This window comes from Acinonyx jubatus, chromosome A2 (assembly GCF_027475565.1).
Source record: "Acinonyx jubatus isolate Ajub_Pintada_27869175 chromosome A2, VMU_Ajub_asm_v1.0, whole genome shotgun sequence".
Classification (NCBI taxonomy): Eukaryota; Metazoa; Chordata; class Mammalia; order Carnivora; family Felidae; genus Acinonyx; species Acinonyx jubatus.
The window spans coordinates 90,320,377-90,342,429 of NC_069383.1; the positions used below are offsets into that span (position 1 = coordinate 90,320,377).

Sequence of the window (22,053 nt, forward strand, 5' to 3'; positions counted from 1 at the left end):
TCCTTATGACTTATCTTGAGGTTTTATGTACATCATTATTATCCACTTGCATATCTTCTTAGTTAACAGTCTATTAATAACTTTTGCCCCCTTATAATTTCTCCCTTTTGTGGCTCCCCAACCTCCTCCACCGTACCTCTTCCTTATATAACCACCGATGAGTTTCCATCACAATAGAATAGTTGTATTTTCTAGAATTTTATATTCCAAGAAGTCCTTGTTTTGCATGGTACAGTGTTAACAAAAACTCATGCACATACAAAGCAAGGACATAGGTCAAACCTGCATGCATTTTAGTAAATATAATCCCATGTAAAGCAAAGACTGCCTTTACACAGAATTGTAGAATATATCCTTTTCTCTTTGGGGTCGTCCATTCAACATAAATTTGAGATTAATTCATGTTTTCACATGTATCAGTAGTTCATTTCTTTTTGTTGCTGATTATATTCCGTTATGTGGCTTTACCATGGTTTATCCATTAGCATGTTATGGATACTTGGGTTATTCAAGGTTATCAGCTATTAAATACAAAGCTGCTAGCAAACATTGGTATGCAAGTCTTTCGTGGATATACTCTTTCATGTCTCTAGGATTAGTACATGGGGGTACACTGAGGAGTCACGTACCAAGTGTATGTTTAACTTTTCAAGAATCTGCCAAACTGCCTTCCAAAGTGGTTGTACAAGTTTACGTTTCCCATCAGCAGCATATAAGAATTCCAGTCAATCTATAACCTCACCAGCACCAACACTTGGCACTGCCAGCCTTTAAAATTTTACGTATGTGCTTATTTGACATCTATCTACCAAGTGTCTGTTTGAACCTTTTGTCCCAGTCTAAAAACTGACAAGTTGCTTTGTGAGTTCTGAGAGTTCTTTTTAGACATAAATCCTTTATTCGATATATGATTTGCAAATATTTTCTCCCAGTCTATACCTTGTCTTGTATTCTCTTAATGAAGTCATTTGCAGAGCAGGAATTCTTCATCTTGATTAAGTCTCAAATACCAGGGTTGGAAAAAATAAAAAATTAACAAAAATAAAAATGAAATAAAATATCAGGGTTGCGGGTTTTTTTTTCTTTTATGGATCAAGCTTGTGGTGTTGCATTGAAGAAATCTTTGCCAATCCCAAGGTCACAAAGTTTTATTTTCTTCCTCCAATCAGTTTTAGAATTTTAAGTCTTACATTTGGGCACCCAAATGTTCCAGTGTTATTTGTTAAAAAGACTACTGTGTCACCACTGAATTGTCTCTGAAACTTGTTTTGAAAATCAGTTCTGCATATACACGTGAGTGTATTTTTGGACTTTCTATTCTGCATCAGTGATCTAGGGTCTCTGACTTTACAACACCACCACACTTTCTTGAATAAGGTAGTTTTCTAAGTCCTGAAATCAGATAATGCTAAGCCTTTCTATTCGGCTTTTCGTTTTCAAAGCTGTGTTGGGTATCCCATGGCCTTTGTACTATGATTTGAATTTTAGATTCAGCCTGTCAATTTCTCCAAAACATCTGTTGGGATTATAGATCTATTTGGCAAGAATGGACGTCTTAACAACAGTGAATCTACCAACCCATAAATAAGGTATCTCTCTTCATTTAATTAGGTTTTCTTCAATTTCAGCAATTTTTACAGTTTTCAGTATACAGATGATATTCATCTTTTAACAGATTTATTCCGAAGTATTTCATATTCTTTGATGCAACTACATATGGAATTATTTTCAGTTCTCAATTATACATTGCCAATATATAGAAATACAATTGACTTTTTTGTATTGATCTATATTCTGTAATCTTGTACTAAGTGACTTACTAGTTCTGGTAGCTTTTTATTATTTAAAGATCCCATCAAATTTTCTACATAGATGATTATGTCATCTGTAAACAGAGACCATTTTACTTTTTCCTTTCCAAACTGGAAATCTTTTATTTCTTCTTCTATTCCACTAGCTAGGACAACATTAAATAGAAGCAGTGAGAACAGAAAGAAAACCTTGCCTTCTCCCTGATTTTAGGAGAGAAGCATTCAGTCCTCATGATTAAGTACGATTTTACCTGTTCCTTGTTCCTAAATGCCTTTTTTCAGGTTGAGAAAGCTCTTTTCTATTCCTAGTTTGCTGAGAGTTCTTATCAGGAACAGATGTTGGATTCTGTCAAATGCTTTTCCTTCATGTACTGAGATAATCATATGGTTTTTCTTTTTTAGTTTGCCAGCTTTCCTTTTCCAATTACAACCTTATATTAAAACCTCATTTAATCCTCCATAATTTTTAACCTCTCACATTTCCCATATTTTTAATTTATGCTGCATTCTGGATAAATTCATCAATTCTGTCAGCCTCCAATTTATTCTTTGACTTTATGCAGTATCTGTTTAATCTATCTGCATTTTTATTTCAATGATTTTATTTTAAATTCCTAAATGTTCTGTTTGGTTCTTTTTAAAGAACTGGTCATTTTTTAAGAGTCTTTTGTTTCTCATTTTTTATTCCACTCTGTATTCTTTAAATATATCATAAACAGGTATTTTAGATTCTTTTTCAGATAATTCTAACTTATGAAGTGCATAGTGTCCTTCAGAAGTCTGATAGGAGTCTAAGATATGTTTTTCAGTGCCTTCATTTTTTCCTACTGACTGACTGTCTTTCAATCATAGATTCTTGTTTATTTATACGGTTGGTGCCTTTTTTACTATGAGCTCTTACTTGGCTCACGTTACTATGTGCTCAATTCTGATGGCTAAAACAAAAAATGCTCTTCTCTACAGAGGATGTGCATTTGTTTCTTGTGGGAGTGAGATACTGTTACCAACAGAGAACCATGTTAGTCACCCACACAGGTCTTAGATTAATGCAACTCTGATAGGTTCATTTTAGAGCCCCAGAGCCTACTGGACTGATCCCGTCACTGACATGGGCATCTGACTTGAGGTCAACTCTGGCTTTTCCAATGACTTATAGCTCACAAATCCCCATTAAGTTTCAATTATTTTATCTGCTTCTGTATATGCATAAGTATATCTGTATATGCATCTTTGCCCCTCAGAGATTCTCTTATCTTTTGCAGTCCCAAAAGTGCATTGCATGGTATACCTCTCCAATTTACCTAGAATTTATTTCTATTGTAGTGAGAGGACTCTTCAGAAAATTTGGTCCCCAAAATAGTAAAAGCAAAAACCTTCTCCCCTTTATGGATGAGAGTATTTACTGATGATATCTGACTTAGACTCTGGCTTATTGCTACTTACTTTTTTAATCAAATTAAGATGTCACAGACAGATGAGTTAAGTAAGCATTTTTTTCAAAACATTAAAATATTTCATGTTTGAATGTCCTAAAATTTTTGAATCTTTAATCTTATCACCAAATCATTTGATATTTCTAAAAGAATAAAACACATTCTTTTTCACAGTTAAAATTCTCATTAGTACTATAGCTGCTCAAAGCTCTGAACACATTCCAAATTTAGCCTAATACATCCTACACACATGATTACAAGACTTTGTTCGATGATAAAAATTCCTGGCTTAGAAAATGAAAGTATCCTATCTACATACAAATAAACTGGCTTCATTCTGCAGATGAGAATCTACAACCTGTTTTCCACTGTGTGGATTCTGAATAATCTGTCAATAATTTGCTACACTCACTTTATCAGAATGTTATATACAGTGTTGATGATTATATAGTGACACTAGAACTCTTCACTGGTGTTAAAAGGTACCAAAATTGATAGGTATGAATATGCCTTTCAAATTATACAATAGACTGAAAATAAGTTTGTCTTAATAAATTAAGCAGCAGCAGAATTAGTTATCTTATCAAGGAATAGCTTTCAAAAAGCCTCTACATTTAAATTATATTCCTAAGATTGTTATACCTAATATAATTGGTCCAGTTTTATTTTAAACTCATGATATAAAAATACATCAAAAAGATGTAAAGGTGATATAAGTGGGCTGAGTATAGTATGAACTATTCCATATTATAAACCAAAGAGAAACTATCAATTTAACCTTCAATAAATTTCAAAATATAGACTATTACTTATAAATATTTGAACACAAAAATTTTTAAAAAGTGTCCTAGGTAGATTCCAACTTAACTTTGCTAGAAATAATCTTCCTGAGGAAAAAAGCATTAATTTCCAAACAGATACTGTGGAAAGCATATGGCATAATTCTAATACTGTTTCATCTTGAATTATTTACAAATTTTGTTTTTAATACATATATTCACAGGTTAGAAAGGCTAAAACCATTAAATTAGAAAGAACTTTCAATACCAAGACACATTCTTCTTAAAAATCTTGGAATTGCAAAAACTAGTAGTGTTAAAAAGAACTGTCTGTTCATAACCTTGTCCTCAAAAAGAGATTACACAAAGGTTTAGAGATTTGGGTCCAGATATCATTCTTCAATGACCCAAAACACCAGATATATATCATTACCTACTCAAAAGTTTAAACTTCTCTGAAGATTTAAAGGGTCATTATTTGGGGACTCCAATTATCCTAGAAATCCTACACTTTCTACAAGGATTCTGTTGCCAACAATAATTATTTTCATTAGAATAATTATGTCCTTACGTGGTATTATGTAATTAGCAAAAATATTTGTCCATAGCTTTGCAATAAAGAAAAAGACTAAACAAACTATGGTAAATATAGTGATAGTTATGTGCTTTATCTGCAATATGTGATGGATATTTTTGAGGGTTTTGTTCTGTTTTGTTACTTTTCTCTGGCTCTGGAAATCCCAAGTATTTAAGATCAAGTTATTTTGGGCTTTGCCCAAAAGACCGATCTGTTTTGAATATACATGAGTACACTGAATTCCAAGAAGGACTTACATTTTTTTCATAAACATTGCCGTAAAAGAACAAAGATCAACTAAACTGGAAATTTACATCAAAATTTATATATAAATATATGTGTTCTATAGGACTACATTTTTAAATAGCCTAAGAAAGAAAGATCAATCTTTACTGGTTTTTATTTTTAATTCAGTGAAAAATTTCATGAGTTAATATAATGATTGAATAAGATGAATGGTAACACTGCATGTGCATTTGCTTGCCTGTAAACATTAAGGCCTGATATTAGTTATCCATTCCAACAGTAAATGTAAAGACTTAATAGCTATACAAGAGAGGGGAAGCTGGTGACAGAGTAGGACGACCCTAGGCTCTCCTAGTCCCATGAATACAAACAGATAAGTATCAAATCATCCTAAATATCTGAGAAATTGACCTGTAGACTGGCAAAACAAACTCTACAACTAAAGAAGAGAAGAGGCCACTTGAAGAAAGTAGGAAGTGTGGAGACACAGTTTGGGAGAAAAACCAATCATGGCCACTAAGGTGGAAAGGGAGCCACCACTGTAGAGAAGGGTGAGAGACACTAGCACACAGGAGGAGCGTAGAGGGAAAATGAATCCCCAATAAAAACTGGTTTGGAAAGCGAGAGGGGCTGAATTTCATGAGTTTTGCGACCAGCAAGACTTAACCTGGAGTACTAAAGATCAGCAGGTATGGCTTGGGGACAGCACAGAGGCACTGGGGCTGCTCTTGGAAAGAAGGCAGGCAAACAACCTGTGAACATACAGCATGGAAACAGCGATCTGAAGAGCACCAGGGGTACAGAGTAGGGAGATTATCTGTTCATCTCAAAGCATGTCCTAGAAAGGCAGCATTCATCTCAAAGCATGTCCTAGAAAGGCAGCATTCAGGGAGAGAACCCATCAGGAACAAAGGCAACAGCTGGGACAATTTCCCTCCAGCAACCTCAGCATAAGCACAGAGCCACCTAGGGGAAGCAGCACAATACCCACACTCCCTACCTAACTTGCTTGCACCAAGCCCTGCCCCCATCATGTGCCAGTGGAACTGCTCCTCCCAGTCACACTTGCCTCAGTCCCAGCAGGCCCTCTCCCCCAGAAGACCAGTCCAAACCCCTTAAACACCATGTCTCCCAACCTGGGAATTTTGCAGGGCCTTGCTTCCAGCAGCAGTGCCAACAGGTCTCATTTCAAAAGCAGACCAGAACACAGTTAAAATGCGCCACATTCAGGCCAGGGGCCAAACACAGCCCATAACACACAAAGACAGCCTCTGCAGATGACTGGCCTGAAAGAAAAGGCAGCTAGGACACAACAGCTGATCACACAGAGTACACATTGGACACACTCCCAGAAGTACCAAGCCCTAGGGAACAAGAACGCTACACAGCAGGGCAGTGTTGGACTTCTTCTTCATGAGGCCATTACCTTCAAGGACAGGAGACATAAGTGACTTTCCTAACACAGAGAAATAGGCACAGAGACTTAAGACAAAAGGAGAAGACAGGGAAATTGAACCCAAATGAAAAATCCAGGACAAGACAATGGCCAGAGATCTAGGAAAAACAGATATAAGTAACATGCCTGATAGAGAATTTAAAGTAAGTATCATAAGGATACTTACTAGACTTGAGATAAGAGTGGAAGACATAAGTGAGACCCTGAACACAGAGATACGGAATACCATAGCAAAGATAAAGGGCTCAATAAATGCAGTGAGAAACACACATGATGGAATGAACAGCATGCTAGAAGAAGCAGAGGAACAAATCAATGAACTAGAAGACAGAGTAATGGAAAGTAATCAAGCTGAACACAGAAAAAAGAATAATGGAAAATAAGAGTAGACTTAGGGAACTCAGTGACTCCAAGATAGTAACATTCACATTATAAGGAGTCCTAGAAGACAACAACAAAGAAAACGAGGCATTAAGTTTATTTGAAGAGACAATAGCTGAAAACTACACTAATCTAGGGAAGCAAACAAATATCCAGAACCAGTAGGCATAGAGAACCTCCAACAAAGTCAACAAAAAGATCCACACCAAGACATATTACAGTTAAAATGGCAAAATATAGTAAAGAAAAAATTTTTAAAGGAAAAGAACAGTTACATAAAAGGGAAACTCCCTAAAGCTACCAGGGGCTTTTCAGCACAAACTTTCCAAGCCAGAAGGGAATGGTGTGATATAGTCAATGTACTGAACGGATAAAACCTGCAGCCAAGAATATTCTATCCAGCAAGGCTATCATTCAGAATACAAAGAGAGATAAAGATTTTGTCAGACAAACAAAAACTCACAGAGTCCATGACTGCTAAACCAGCAAAGCAAAGCAGAAATATTAAAAGGGACTCTAGGGGCACCTGAGTGGCTCAGTTGGTTAGGTATCTGACTATTGATTTTGGCTCAGGTCATGATCTCATGATTCATGGGATCAAGCTCTGTGCTGGGCTCTGCCCTGACAGAGTGGAGCCTGCTTGGAATTCTCTCTCTCCCTCTCTGCCCCTACTTTACTTCAGTGCTCTCTCTCTCTCTCTCTCAAATAAAAAAAAAATGCAAAAAATAATAAAGAAGGTTCTATCAGTAAAAAGGAGAGACCAAAGTGACAGTATGAAGATAGAAAACACAAAAATAAAAATAAATAAACACAAAAGTAAAAATAAATTTGTCAAGTATCAGTCAAGGAGCTCACAAAATACAAGAATGTGAAATATGACAACATATACCTAAAATGTGGGGAGAAATAAAAGAAGGGTTCAAACTTAAATAACCATCAACTTAATATAGACTGCTATATATAGAATATGTTACATACAAACCCAATGGTAACCACAAATCAAAAAACCACAAATAAATATGCAAAGACTAAAGAGAAAGAAATCCAAAAAATCACTAAAGAAAACAATCAAATTATGAAAGACAAGAAAGGATCAGAGGAAAGTCTCCACAAACAACCACAAAACAGGTAAAAATGGTAATACATACATATGTATCAATAATTACTTTGAATGTAAATGGACTGAATACTCTCATCAAGACAGAGTGACAGAATGGATAAAAAAAACAAGACCCATCTATATGCTACCTAAAAGAAACTCCTTTAGACAGAAAGACGCCTGCAGATTTAAAGGGAGAGGATGGATAAACATCAAGCATGCAAACGGATGCCAAAAAAAGATGGAGTAGCAATACCTATGTCAGACAACATAGACTTTAAAATGAAGACTGTAACAAGAGACAAAGACAGTAGATAATCATAAAGCACGCAATCCCACAAGAAGATAAAACACTGTACATATTTATGCATCCAAATACATATAACAGTTAATAACATAATTTATAATAATATAATAATAGTAGGGGACTTAAAATTTTTTGTTAACGTTTATTTTTGAGGGAGAGAGAAAGAGACAGAATGCAAGCAAGGGAGGGGCAGAGAGAGGGGGAGACACAGAATCCGAAGCAGGGTCCAGGTGCTGAGCTGTTGGCACAGAGCCCATCACGGGGCTTGAACTCACAAACTGTGAGGTCATGACCTGAGCTAAAGTTAGACGCTCATCTGACTGAGCCACCCAGGTGCGCCATAACAGTAGGGGACTTTAACACTCCCCTTACATCAACAGATTACTTAAACAAAATCAACAAATAAACAATGGCTTTAAATGACAAACTGGACCAGATGGATTTAACAGACATATTCAGAGCATTCCATCCTCAAGCAGAATACAGATTCTTTTCAAGATCCCATGGAACCTTCTCCAGAATTGATCACCTATCAGCCCACAAAACTAGCCTCAACAAATTCACAGTCAAGTCATACGAGGCAACTTTTCTGACCACAAAAATAGGAAACTAGAAATCAACCACAAGAAAAAATCTGGAAAGTACACAAATACATTGAGGTTAAATAACAGATTACTACAGAATAAATGGGTCAGCCAGAAAATAAAAGAATAAAAAGGTACATGGAAACAAATGAAAAAGAAAATACAATGATACAAAACCTCTGAGATGTAGCTAAAGCAGTTCTAAGAGCTAAGTATAAAGCAATGCAGGCCTAACTAAGAAGCAAGAAAAATCTCAAATAAACAGTCTGACCTTACACCTAAAGGAGCTAGGAAAAGAACAACAAACAAAATCTAACACCAGTGAAAGGAAGGAAATAATAAAGATTAGAGCAGAAATAAATGATATAGAAACTAAAAAAAAAACAAAAAAACAAAAAAAAAAACAGATCAATGAAAGCAGGAGCTGGTTCTTTGAAAAATATCAGTAAAACTGATAAACCTCTAGTCAAACTTATCAAGAAAAAAAGATAAATAATTCAAATTTTAAAAATCGTAAATAAGATGGGAGCCTGGGTGGCTCAGTGTGGTAAGCATCCAACTTCTCTAGATTTCGGCTCAGGTCATGATCTCACAGTATGTGGGATTGAGCCATGCATTGGGCTATGTGCTGACAGCGTGGAGCCTGCTTGGAATTCTCTCTCTCCCGCACTCTCTGCCCCTCTCCCATTCACACTCTTTCTCAAAATTAATAAATAAACTTAAAAAAAAATCACAAATGAAGGAGGAGAAATAACAACCAACACCATAGAAATACAAACAATTAGAAGAAAATATTATGAAAAACTATATGCCACCAAGGTGGGCAACCTAGAAGAAATGGATAAATTCCTAGAAACATATAAACTACCAAAACTGAAACTGGAAGAAATAGAAAACTTGAACAGACCAATAACCTGCAAAGAAACTGACTCAATAATCCAAAAATTCCCAACAAACAAAGTCCAGGAACAGATGGCTTCACAGGCGAATTCTACCAAGTATTTAAAGAAAAGTTAATACTTATTTTTCTCAAAGTACTCGAAAAAAAACAGAAAGGAAGGGGGCACCTGGCTGGCTCAGTTGGTTAAGTGTCAAACTCTTGGTTTTGGCTCAGGTCACGATCTCAGTTTCAGGAGTTGGAGCCCCACATTGGAATTGGAGCTGGCAGTGTGAAGCCTGCTTGGGATTCTCATTCTCATTCTCTCTCATTCTCTCTCTCTCTCTCTCTCTCTCCCCCCCCCCCCCGCCTTGCTCTCTGCCCCTCCTCTACTCATGCTGTCTCTCTCTCTCTCTCAAAATAAATAAATAAACTTTAAAAATATATATGGTTTAAAAAAATAGAACAAAAGGAAAACTTCCAAATTCATTCTGAGGTCAACATTACCGTGATCTCAGAACCAGATAAAGACACCACTAAAAAAGAAAACTATAGGCCAATATCTCTGATGAACACAGATGCAAAAATCCTCACAAAATACTAACACACTGAATCCAACAATACATTAAAAAAATCATTCACCACAATCAAGTGTGATTTATTCCTGGGTTGCCAGAATGGTTCAATATTCATAAATCAATGTGACACATCACATCAATAAAATAAAGTATAAGAATGATATTATCATTTAAATAGATGCAGAAAAAGCACTTGACAAAGTACAACATCCATTCATGATAAAAACCCTTCACAAAGTAGGTTTAGAAGGAACACACCTCAACATAATAAAGGCCATCTATGAAAAACCCACTGCTAACATTGTCCTCAATGGTAAAAAACTGAGAGCCTTTCCCTGAAGGTCAGGAATATGACAAGGATGTCCACCCTTGTCACTTTTATTCAACACAGTACTGGAAGTCCTACCCATAGTAATCAGACAATGAAAAGATATAAATGGCATCCAAATTGGTAAGGAAGAAGTCAAACTTTCACTATTTTCAGACAACATGATACTATATATATAGGTAACGTAAATACTACCCCCACAAAACTGCTAGAACTGATAAATAAACTCTGTAAATTTGAAGGATACAAAATCAATGTACATAAATTTATTGCATTTCTATATACCAATAATGAAGCAGCAGAAAGAGAAATTAAGAAAACAATCCCACTTACAATTGCGCCCAAAAGCATAAGAAATCTAGGAATAAATCTAACCAAAGAAGTGAAAGACCTATACTCTGAAAACTATAAAACGCTGATGAAAGGAACTGAAGAGGACACAAAGAAATGGAAAGATATTCCATGCTCATGGAAGAACAGATATTGTTAAAATACCTATACTACCACAACAATCTATACATTTAATGCAATCCCTATCAAAATACCAAAAGCATTTTTCACAGAACGAGAACATTCCTAAAATTTGTATAGAACCATAGAAGACCCCAAATAGTCAAAGCAATCTTGAAAAAGACAAACAAAGCTGGAAGCATCACAATTTTGGACTTCAGGTTATATAACAAAGCTGCAGCAATCAAAACAGTATGGTAGTGGCACAAAAACAGATACACAGATCAATAGAAAACAATACAAAACCCAGAAGTAAACACACAATTATATGGTCAATCTTCAACAAAGTAGGAAAGAAAATGCAGAGAGAAAAAATAGTCTCTTCAACAAATCTTGCTGGGAAAACTAGACAGCTTACATGTAAAAGAATGAAAGCAGACAACTTTCTTACCCCATACGCAAAAATAAATTCAAAATGGATTAAAGACCTAAATGTGAGACCTGAAACCACAAAAATCCTACAAGAGACATAAACAATAACTTCTCTGACATTGGCTGTAGCAACTTTTTCTAGATAGGTTCCCTGAGGCCAGGGAAACAAAAGCAAAAATAAACTATTGGGGACTACATCAAAATAAAAAGCTTCTACACAGGGAAGGAAATATTAAAACTAAAAGGCAACCTAAGAAAGGGAAAAGATATTTGCAAATGACACATCTGGTTGGTATCCAAAATTTACAAAGAACTTATAAAACTCAATACCCCAAAATCAAATAATCCAATTTAAAAATGGGCAGAAGATATGAACAGACATTTCTCTAAAGAAGTCATACAAATGGCGAACAGACACATCAAAAGATGCTCATCATCCTTTACCATCAGGGAAATGCAAATCAAAACTACAATGCACTATCACCTCACACCTGTCAGAAGGGCTAAAACCAACAATGAGAAATATCAGGTGTTGGTGAGGATATGGACAAAAAGGAACCTCGTGCCCTGTTAAAGGGAATACAAACTGATGCAGTCACTCGGGAAAATGTATGGAGGTTCCTCAAAAAGTTAAAAATTGAATTATCCTACAATCCGGCAATCACACTACTGGGTATTTACCCAAGAAAACAAAAAAACACTAATTCAAAGGGATACATGCACCCATCTGTTTACAGCAATATTATTTACAATAGCCAAATTATGGAAGCAGCCCAAGTGTCCAATGACTGATGAATGGATAAACAAAATGTGGAGTGTATGGATACACATATATATACATATAAGTGTGTGTATACATATATGTGTATATACATACACATATAACGAAATATTATTCAGCCATAAAAAAGAATGAAATCTTGCCATTTGCAATGACATGAATGGACCTAGGGAGTATAATGGTAAGCAAAATAACACAGTGAAAGACAAATACCGCATGGTTTCATTCACGTGTTTAAAAAACAAAACAAAGAAGCAAAGGGGAAAGAGAGAGAGAGAGAGAGAGAGAGAGAAACCAACAAACAGACTCTCAACTCTAGAGAGCAAATTGATGGTTACTACAGATGAGGCGGGTGGGAGGAGAGGATGGGTTAAATAGGTGAAGGGGATTAAAGAGTGTACTTGTTGATGAGCACCACATGATGTATGGAATTGCTGACACACTGTATGTTCACTAAGTGGAATTTTAAAAATTGTAAAAAATTAATTACTATGCAAATTGACAAAAGCATTTTATTATTTCTTTCATACAATTAAAAGCCAAATATGAAGCAGAATAACGTAAGTAGGTATATACCAACATAAGTATACATATACGCAAAAATGAGTTTATACAGCGGGTCTGAAATTGCTATAGTTAAAAATGCCTAATTGCAAGGCTGGTCCTTGGCTGGTACTTGGGACTTGGATTTTAAGAGGGTCCTCATGGTTGTCAGTTAAGAATGCTCGCTATACCTAAACTGTTTGTACCAATAATGTGGTCTACACCAAACAGCTGCTTTTCTTTCAGGAGTCTGGAATTTTGGTACATGCTAGGCTAACTGACTCTTGATGAGAACCCTGAACTCCTACGTGCAAGATGAACTTCCCCAGAGGACATTTTATGCATGCTGTTGCTAGATGAATTAAAGGTGTCCTCTCTCTCCTGTAAAAGAAGACCCTTGAAAGCTTTCAGTTGGTTACCTCTGGACTTCATCCTATATGCCTTTTTCCTATTGCTGATTTTCCTTTCTTGAAGTTGATTTTGGTTCCTATCCTTTTGCTGTAATAAATCATAGCCAGAAGCACAACTATATGCTGAATGCTGTGAATTCTCTAACAAATAACCAAACTTGGGGGTGGTCTTAGATATCCATAACATAATATATAAATGCCTAAATTTTGAACTTACAAACGACACTATACCATAACACTGGAAATTTAGAGAATTTTTTTCTTTGGAACACTTATGTGTCAAGATTAAATGATAAATAGAATAATCCCTCTGTATTATTCCTTATCAAAAACCTATCAAGATGAATAAATAAAATGTAGAGTCAGAGATTTCTATGCATGGAAGGAATTCTTATAGCCCATGAGGCCAGTGTATTTGGTGGATAACAGAAGGGAGAATTTCAGAATATGAAAAATGAATGCAGCAATGTGCTTTACGGGAAAAATTAACAACCAAATGGATCTTACCATTCCATTTTCAGTAAAGACTATAAGACATTATAATAACCACCAATTAAACCTCTTATTTACCCAAAATTTTCATCTTATTCTCTAGTGGAACTTTTAAAAACATTTACAATAAATCATTTATATGATGGAAAATTAGAAATTAGTTTATGCATTTCAGAAATTAGCCTATAAAATGCATTACTGGTAGTATTTACTCAATAAACAAATGTGCTTATACATATACTAAAAAGAAAGTTTGTTGTTGTCAAGAAATCAATTCCTCTGGCTATTTGACATGTAGCCAGTCTGTAAGGTAGGAACACAAACAATGCTGGCTCATTTCTCCCTGCATTCTTCAATAAAGAGATAAAAAATATTTTCATCTAAACATACCTTAACTACTTCTTCAATGAACCAAATATGAGAAACAGGATCTCTCTTCTTGGCTAATATTTTTTGTAGATGTTGTACCTAAAAAAGGCAGAGAGGGGGAGATTGTATACAATTGGGTATTTTCAAATGAAACAAATGTAAAGCTTAGGTACTAGAAATAGCAAGGGAAGGAAAGAGGCATTTTGCTAGAGTTATTCTATCAATATTATAATCAGCTAACGTAGGTATTTTGAATGCTCAGGGATTTTAAGATAGCTGACCAACGTCACACAACTTGGTGCAACAAGGCATTAATCATTAATCCATAATTAATGTTCTTTCCACTCTCTAAAATTCTTACCTGTCCACAAACAGTACAAATATGATCCACAAGTTTCTCCATATTAGTCCAGAGAGAAGCACGAAAAGCTGCAGTGTTTCCTGGGGTTGGCATAGTTGAGCGTCCCGGTCCCCCTGTTTATGAGTGACAAAGAAGTATGAAAAATAAAACTTTTCAAATAAAAGAAAATATGTTAATACAAAAAGCATATCCAAGCTTAAAAAAAAGTAAGAAGCTCCTACTTTAAGAAATAATTTCTTATGAGGAATATAAAAAAGCATCCTAACCTTTAATGTTTAAGAAAGGAAGGAAAATAAGATCACACACTCGGGCACACCACACACACACACACACACATGAGATAAAACACAAAACAGAAAATAGTTTTCTACAAGTGGTGGTGGGAGTGGTAGGAGACAAGGTGAAAGAAACAGGGATAGAAGTAGGGAGTCTTTATGAGGCATATAAATGTTTTACCTATTTCAAAATAAATTTAAGTTTAAATAGAAAGAAAAAAGCAAACTCTAAAACAAAATGCAAATAAATACAGAAACAAATGAAACCAACTATACGTCAAACTCATAATACAACCACAGAGGGGAAAACAATTAATTCAAGTAATGTTTAATTATGGAACCCTAACTTTAGTGAGAGAGATTTGAGAGGCAAAAAGAATTGTAAAGAATTTATAGTACTTAGTGGATTTGTTGCTGGATGTGATACTGGTGTAGCCATCCTGAAATTACTTTAAGTTCATTTTGCAAAGTGTAAATGAAGGTTCTCCCCATTAACAGAATAAAGATACAAATATGTAATGAGGATTAGAGGTATTTCTTGACTCTGTCCACTGAAAGGGCAAGGAGACAGTGATTCCTAAACAGAAATGAGTATACCAAGTGCCCAAATTATGACTTGTATGCACCATTCCCCTTCCCCAGTAAAAGAAACCAGGGGTCACTGAAGAAAAGGGTGATTCCACATTTGGAGCAGTGAAAACAGAAGATATGTGTGGTACAACTGTGCCAGAGAGCAAAGAAGTGTTCAAAGACAAATGGAGATTTGCCAAAGGACATAGGACCTTGGCTGGAAGGGGTTTCCCCAAAATGAATTAGGGAACTTTTGACCATCCAAAATAATAGGGATGAAAATGGATCATAAAATACTGATTGAAAACAATTTGTGAATTCATAGTGAAAACTGAAATGTTTAAAAAGGACGCACTTACTGTGATGAGCACCAGGTACCGTATGGCAGTCCATTATGAAACTAATTATTACATTCTATGTTAACTAAATGGAATTTAAATAAAAACTTAAAAAAAAAAACAAAAAGGATGGAAATTTCTCCTTACAGAAGAATGTCACTTAATAAATGCAGTGGAGTAATAGAAAAAAAATCATCATTTGGCAACTACTAGTAAAATAATTAATTGAGGGAAAGATAATCATTGGATACTAAAACCCTGCAGGAAATGTTAATGAAAAACAGGATATTCACATGGTCTCAAAGTATGCACCACAAATTACTAATCACAAAGAAAAGAAAGCAATCTTATAAGGAGCTATCTGGCATACACCACAGTAATGAGATGATTTCATTTAGCATCAGCAGTAATGAGACAGACATAATTTTGGTGGTTACAGATACGATGTTAATGGTAAATACACAACATTACCTTACTAGCTTGTTTATTCTGAATATACCCATAAAGAGACAATCAGATAAATCCAGATAAATTCAAATTATGGGGATCTCCAAACATGTTAATGCCATAAAAGACAAAAAAGGCAATGGGGTTGTTTTGATTAAAGGAGAGTAAAGACATAAGATAACTAACAGAAAAGCATAATCCCTGATTGGTTCAAGCTGGGGGAAAAACTATTATAAAGAATATTTTGGGGAACAAGTGAAAAATGTTGAATATGGATTAAACATTAAATAATATTAATGTATCAATGTTAAATTTCTTGAAAGTGATGTCTAAGAATGTTCTTGTATGTAATACATATACACAGCTATTTGTGCAGATTTAAAATGTTTCAACATAAAAAAAAAAAGGAATCTTAGTCTCAAATTGAAAAGTATAAATTCCAATCCAAATTAAGCTTGAAAGTCATGCAGAAGAGCCCATGAGTGAATAGTTTATCCTGTTTTAAAGAGGGCAAGATGGACGCCTGGGTGGCTCAGTCAGTTAAGCATGGACTCCTGATTTAAACTCCAGTCATGATCTCAAGATTGGGTCATAATTTCACTGTTGAGTCACAATCATCACAGTTGTGTGAGTGAGCCTACTGTCAGGGTTGGTGCTGGGTGTGGAGTCTGCTTAGGATTGTCTCTCTCCCGCTCTCTCTGCCCCTCCCCAACATATGCTCTCTCTCCTCTCTTTCTCTCTCTCCTCTCTTTCTCTCTCTCTCTCTCAAAAAAAAAAGGGGAGAGGGGCAAGAAATCAAGAAAACCGGAGGCTGTGTTTATAAGCTGCTTCCTTATAGTTTTTCAACAATTCTAGGTTTTTTTTTTTTTTTTTAATTTTTTTTAAGGTTGGTTTATTTTTGAGAGACAGAGGGCAAGTAGGGGAGGGGCAGAGAGAGAGAGGGAGACACAGAATCTGAAGCAGGCTCCAGACTCTGAGCTGTCAGCACAGAGCCCGATGCGGGGCTCAAACTCACTAACTGTGAGATCACAACCCTCTGAGCCCAAGTTGGTTGCTTAACTGACTGAGCCACCCAGGTGCCCCAATAATTCTAAGTTTAGAAAAGAGTTACATGTACCCTTAGCGAAGAGATGCTATTACTTTTTAGTGTGAGAATATTAGGAAGCAATAAAAGAGAAAAATACCTATGACAGAGATACTGGCTTTAAAAATATGAGTAATTCCTGTTTGAAATCTAAGTCCAACTAATTTTTAAAATTATTTGCAGTGTTGTCCTCACTACTAAGGAGAAGTGTACAGAGAATAGAGAGGAAATAAGTTAACAATGTGCAATTACCTCACAAGTCATATAAAGAACAAACTCCTCACAATGAAGAAAGGGTATAGAGTACCTTTGTGAACACTGGAAAATACTGATCGAATTCCTGGAATATGCATAGTTCAGTTTTGTTATAATGAATTATGGGACACATCAACCCACTACTTTCTTAAAGTAAATATAGCCAGATATTGGTTCAACTACTTCCAGAGGCCTCATGTTCCTTACTTACTTAAAAGTAAATAAGGTAAAGAATGACTTATTTAAAATTTTTATCCTCATAAGCTAAATACATCCTATTGAAGATATCAAAGTGATAAAAGTAATCAACTGAACACAGAAAAGCTATATGAAGAGGAGAAAGAATAATTAAAACAGAAAAATTGATGTCATTATCAGTTAGCTTTAGGAGAATCAAGAACAAAAACAGTGTCATAAACTAGGTTTTATTAAAGTGATAGAAAAAACTAAGAGTTACTTAAAAATACTTAAGAGTGATTTCTAGTTATTGTTGGCAGAGTAAAATCATTTTCCTACTCTTTTTCCTGGAAAGCCAATGAAAATAAGAACAAAAAAAAAATACACTTAAACAACAACAATACCACCACCACCAACAAAACCCACCCCAAACAAGCAATCAACTAAAACTTCAAACTTGAGATTATGTATGCCACATGATGTGGATAAATCAAAATGAAAAAGGAACCAGATAGCTCTCATCTTGGACCATTAGCAAAAACCAAACTGCCCTTAAAATCAATTATAAAAATTTAGACGGACTATTCAATGATTCTTAGCTTAGAGCTGCAATGGAGAGACATGAATGAGCCAGGGAAGAAGCTAATAAAATGTTTAATGTTGCAGAATGGCAACAAAGAAAAAATGGAAGAAGAAACCATAATAAAATGATATTTACACTTTATAATAGTCCTCTAGTTGTGGGAGATTATCAAAGGTAACATGAGGTGAAAGAGGAAAGAAAAGCAGAGAATATGAGGTTTCCACACAAAAATTGCTTAAATGGCTTTACCACGATTCACACTAAGCTCTCTAGAATGATTCAAAATTTGAGAAAAATGTATCCCAAAGATAGAAAAAGCAACAAATTGGTGAATACTTACTCTAGACAGCAAACTTCATCCAAGTTGTAGACTGTCCTAGTTTCTCCCTACAATCACCCCTATACTATTCTTCAACAAACAGCTGGTATCTTTCAAAGATGAGTAAGAATGAGAAACAGACAATATAGGACCTAACACAAATTGAGAGGGAGGGAAGACGAGGAAAGGAAAGGAACACATGTTGCCAAAGAAATTCCCAAAGGAAACAACAGGAAGGGTTACTTGATCTTCTACTGTCTCAAAGCAATTATAGGGAACATTCTCATTGTAAATATATAACAGACATTAAGACCACATTAGAAATAACAATATAATGATCAAGGGTGAAAACACAATCAGAAATGGGAAAATGAACAAATGGACATGATACAAAATGGAATAAAGTACAAAGATATAAAATATAATAATTATGGACATTAGAAATGGAAAACAAAGAAGATGTGATATGTATATAAAGTTCCTGAAAAGAACAAATGGAAAAGAAAAATATTCAAATGTACAATTAAAGTAAACCTATAAAAGAAAACATATTTGGGGTGCCTGGGTGGCGCAGTCGGTTAAGCGTCTGACTTCAGCCAGGTCACGATCTCGCGGTCCGTGAGTTCGAGCCCCGCGTCGGGCTCTGGGCTGATGGCTCAGAGCCTGGAGCCTGTTTCCGATTCTGTGTCTCCCTCTCTCTCTGCCCCTCCCCCATTCATGCTCTGTCTCTCTCTGTCCCAAAAATAAATAAACGTTGAAAAAAAAAATTAAAAAAAAAAAAAGAAAACATATTCTAACTCAAAAAAAAAAAAAAGATACAGAGCATTCAATGCCAAGATACATCCTAAAGAAATTACTAAACTTCAAAGATAAATAAAGACCCATATGGACATTGTTAAAAAATAAAATTCAACTGAGTAAAATTTAAAGATCTTACTGGCTTTATTCAACAATTCATCAATCAGGCAGCAGGCAATCTAGCAGATAGAAAGGAACTCTGAAGAGCTATTCAAAATGAGAGACTTTTATAGGCAGAAGGGAACAGGAACAAAGAAGTTATACTAGATAAAAAAGGCAAACTGGTTATGGCAAGGTCACTTTCCTTTAGAGGACAGTAGGACAGATTACCTCACTAGTACTGATTAGGTTATTCCTGACTGACTAACTGACTGACTGACTGGCTGACTTAGGATTCAATTTCTGGGAAGGGCTGAAAGGCTGAAACTGTAATTAAGTTACGTCTCAGTTTGGTGGCATGGGGTTTAGCATAAGTGACTCCATTTTGAGCCAGCTGTCTTACTTTTAACAACATCAAACTAAAAACAAGTAAGTTACAGGGGGTAAAAATCTGAGTTAACAACTTCCATTTCTTGGTTCAACTGTAAGAAGCTTGTACGTTGCCACTCTGTCCTAACAACAAATGAAAAGCCTAAAAGAATGAAAAATTCTTCTTGGACCTGTAAGAGAGGGGAGGACACATGGCAAACCACTTGCCCCCAAGATCAGAGAGACAGGCGAATACAGGAAGTCTCCATGTATCAGAACAGAGCCTTGCTAGCAGAAAACAGTGGGAGCCAGTGCTAGGGAAGGAAAACGTGAAGTGTAACTGATGAATTGCTACAGACTCAAAGTGGTCAATTGTGAAAATTAAAAGCTCCAGGGGTAGTCAGTCAGGGCGGCCCACAATATTGTGAGATTTGCATCCAGGAACCCAAATAGTTTCCCACAGTAAATGTGGGAGAAAAATCACCCAGTGCCTCTAGCAGGAGGAGGAAAAAGGAAACCATCTTGAAATACACCAGAGGACTCTATTCTTAACAAGGCCTGCCCTAAGGGGAAGCTGGTTAACCAGAACCTAAACTTCTGGAGTGTTATCAGAACCTAACTGACCAGGGAAGGGAAATATCCAACTCCAGTCCTTCTGTAGTCATTCTCTCCCACCCAAGGGAGGAGAAAACAAAATTAGTACGCTTGTACAGTTCAAGGTACAAAGGCATAAGCTCACTAAAAAACAGAGACCCAATGATAGCCCTTTATTTCCACTGAAGGAAAGACTGTTTTCACTTTTTCACTACTACAAGTAATAGCACAATAAAAAATTCTTGTATCTACATGACAGGTTCTCTAGGGTATATTCTTATAAGAGAAATTATAAGATCACAAGGTACATACGGTTTTAACCTCAGAGAACAATTTGATAAAACTGAGTCAAGTGGCTGAACCATTTCATTCTCCTACAATCAGTGTTAACGAGAGTTTCTGCACTCGCCCAACACTTAATTCTTGGGTTTTACCAGTCTCATGGTTGAGAAACAGTATCCTTGTTTTATCTGTACTTCCCTAATAATTAGTTCGGTCACCCTCTAGAAAGACGCTTAACATATTTTCCCGTTTATTAGATGTGTTCTATGAACTGCCTAATCATATTCTTATTTTTTAAGTTCCCTTTTTCTTATTGAATTGTAAACCTTTTCAGCACACATAATAGGTAACATTTTTCCTTAAGATTATTGAACTTTATATATTTGAGAGGAAAAATCTTAAACATATAGAAAATTTGAAAGCATACTAAAAAAAAAATTTCCCTGAATTGTTTGTTAGTAAGTTATTGACATGATGCCCTATCACCCTTGAATGGTTTAATGTGTATTTCCAAAAAATAAGGACATTCTACTCCATAATCTTAATATGACCAACAAGATCAGCAAATTAATATGAATACTGTCAATGTCACATTTAAAAAACTAAAAATAATAGTGATTATTCTTTAAAAAAAATTAATAAAGAAATTGATGCTTAACGTACTAATTTTGTACGTTAAACCACTGTATCTACTTCTCAACAGATTATAATAAGGCTTTAAAACTCTTTATTCTTTCAACAAAAACGGTGTACATTAGGAATGAAAGCATGTGAATAATTGCTTTAATTTTTTTTTTCTTTTTCTTGACAACACAAGAGGGAATGAGATTAAACTGCTCCTGGAAATTTAAACATGAGATCAAACTTTCTGAGAATAATTGCTGGGAAAAGCTGAGAGTGAAATCTCCTTCGGCAATTTCTTTTCAAAGCTCCCCTTCTGGGATAGTTTTAATACAGGCCTATTCAGAGGCTAGGGCTAACCTTTAAAAATCCCTTTAAGATCCAAGATTCTTTTATCTCTTTTTATCTAGGGCAACTTATTTATGAGTGACATATATTGTGCGTTATTTAAGGCTATGTTTATACAGCAAATATAAAAACCATAATTACTGACTGTAAATATTTTAGTATTAGCCTTGTATGAGGAACTCTGTTATTAGTTCTATATGCATTATTCCATTTATTCTTTAGGACAACTCTGTGATGGTAGAATAGCTTCTCCGACAGAAAAATGGAAAGAGAGAAGCTGGAGACAGTAAGTCTGACAACAACTTTGGGGGATTTTCTGTAGTCTGAAGAAATAAAATGAGGGAAGAAAAAAGAAATGCAGTCAAGATAGAGGTGTCTGTCTTTAAGCAGAAGGTACACTAGCATGACTGTACATGACAGGAAAGAGACTTAAAGAAGGAAAAGTAACTGCATGGCAGACAGAGGGGATCTGCTAAAGCAATGCCCTTGGGAGATGGGATCTAACGCAAAAGCAGAGTACTCGGTTTCTGCCAGGAGCAAGGACGGCTCCTCCTTATTAACAGGAGAGAAGAAAGAAGGAAAGAAATGCAGACATGTGTT

At 35.5% G+C, this 22,053-nt stretch overlaps 1 protein-coding gene across 1 annotated transcript in view; it reads right to left on the reverse strand.

The window, feature by feature from the left end:
* Nucleotides 1-22,053, reverse strand: part of COG5 (component of oligomeric golgi complex 5) — a 305,015-nt gene that overhangs the window by 114,765 nt on the left and 168,197 nt on the right. The window contains exons 9-10 of the mRNA XM_027071580.2: nucleotides 14,295-14,407; nucleotides 13,955-14,032 (exon numbers count right to left, since the gene is read on the reverse strand). Of these exons, the coding sequence (XP_026927381.2) occupies nucleotides 13,955-14,032; nucleotides 14,295-14,407 (191 nt within the window). The remainder of the gene's footprint in view (nucleotides 1-13,954; nucleotides 14,033-14,294; nucleotides 14,408-22,053) is intronic.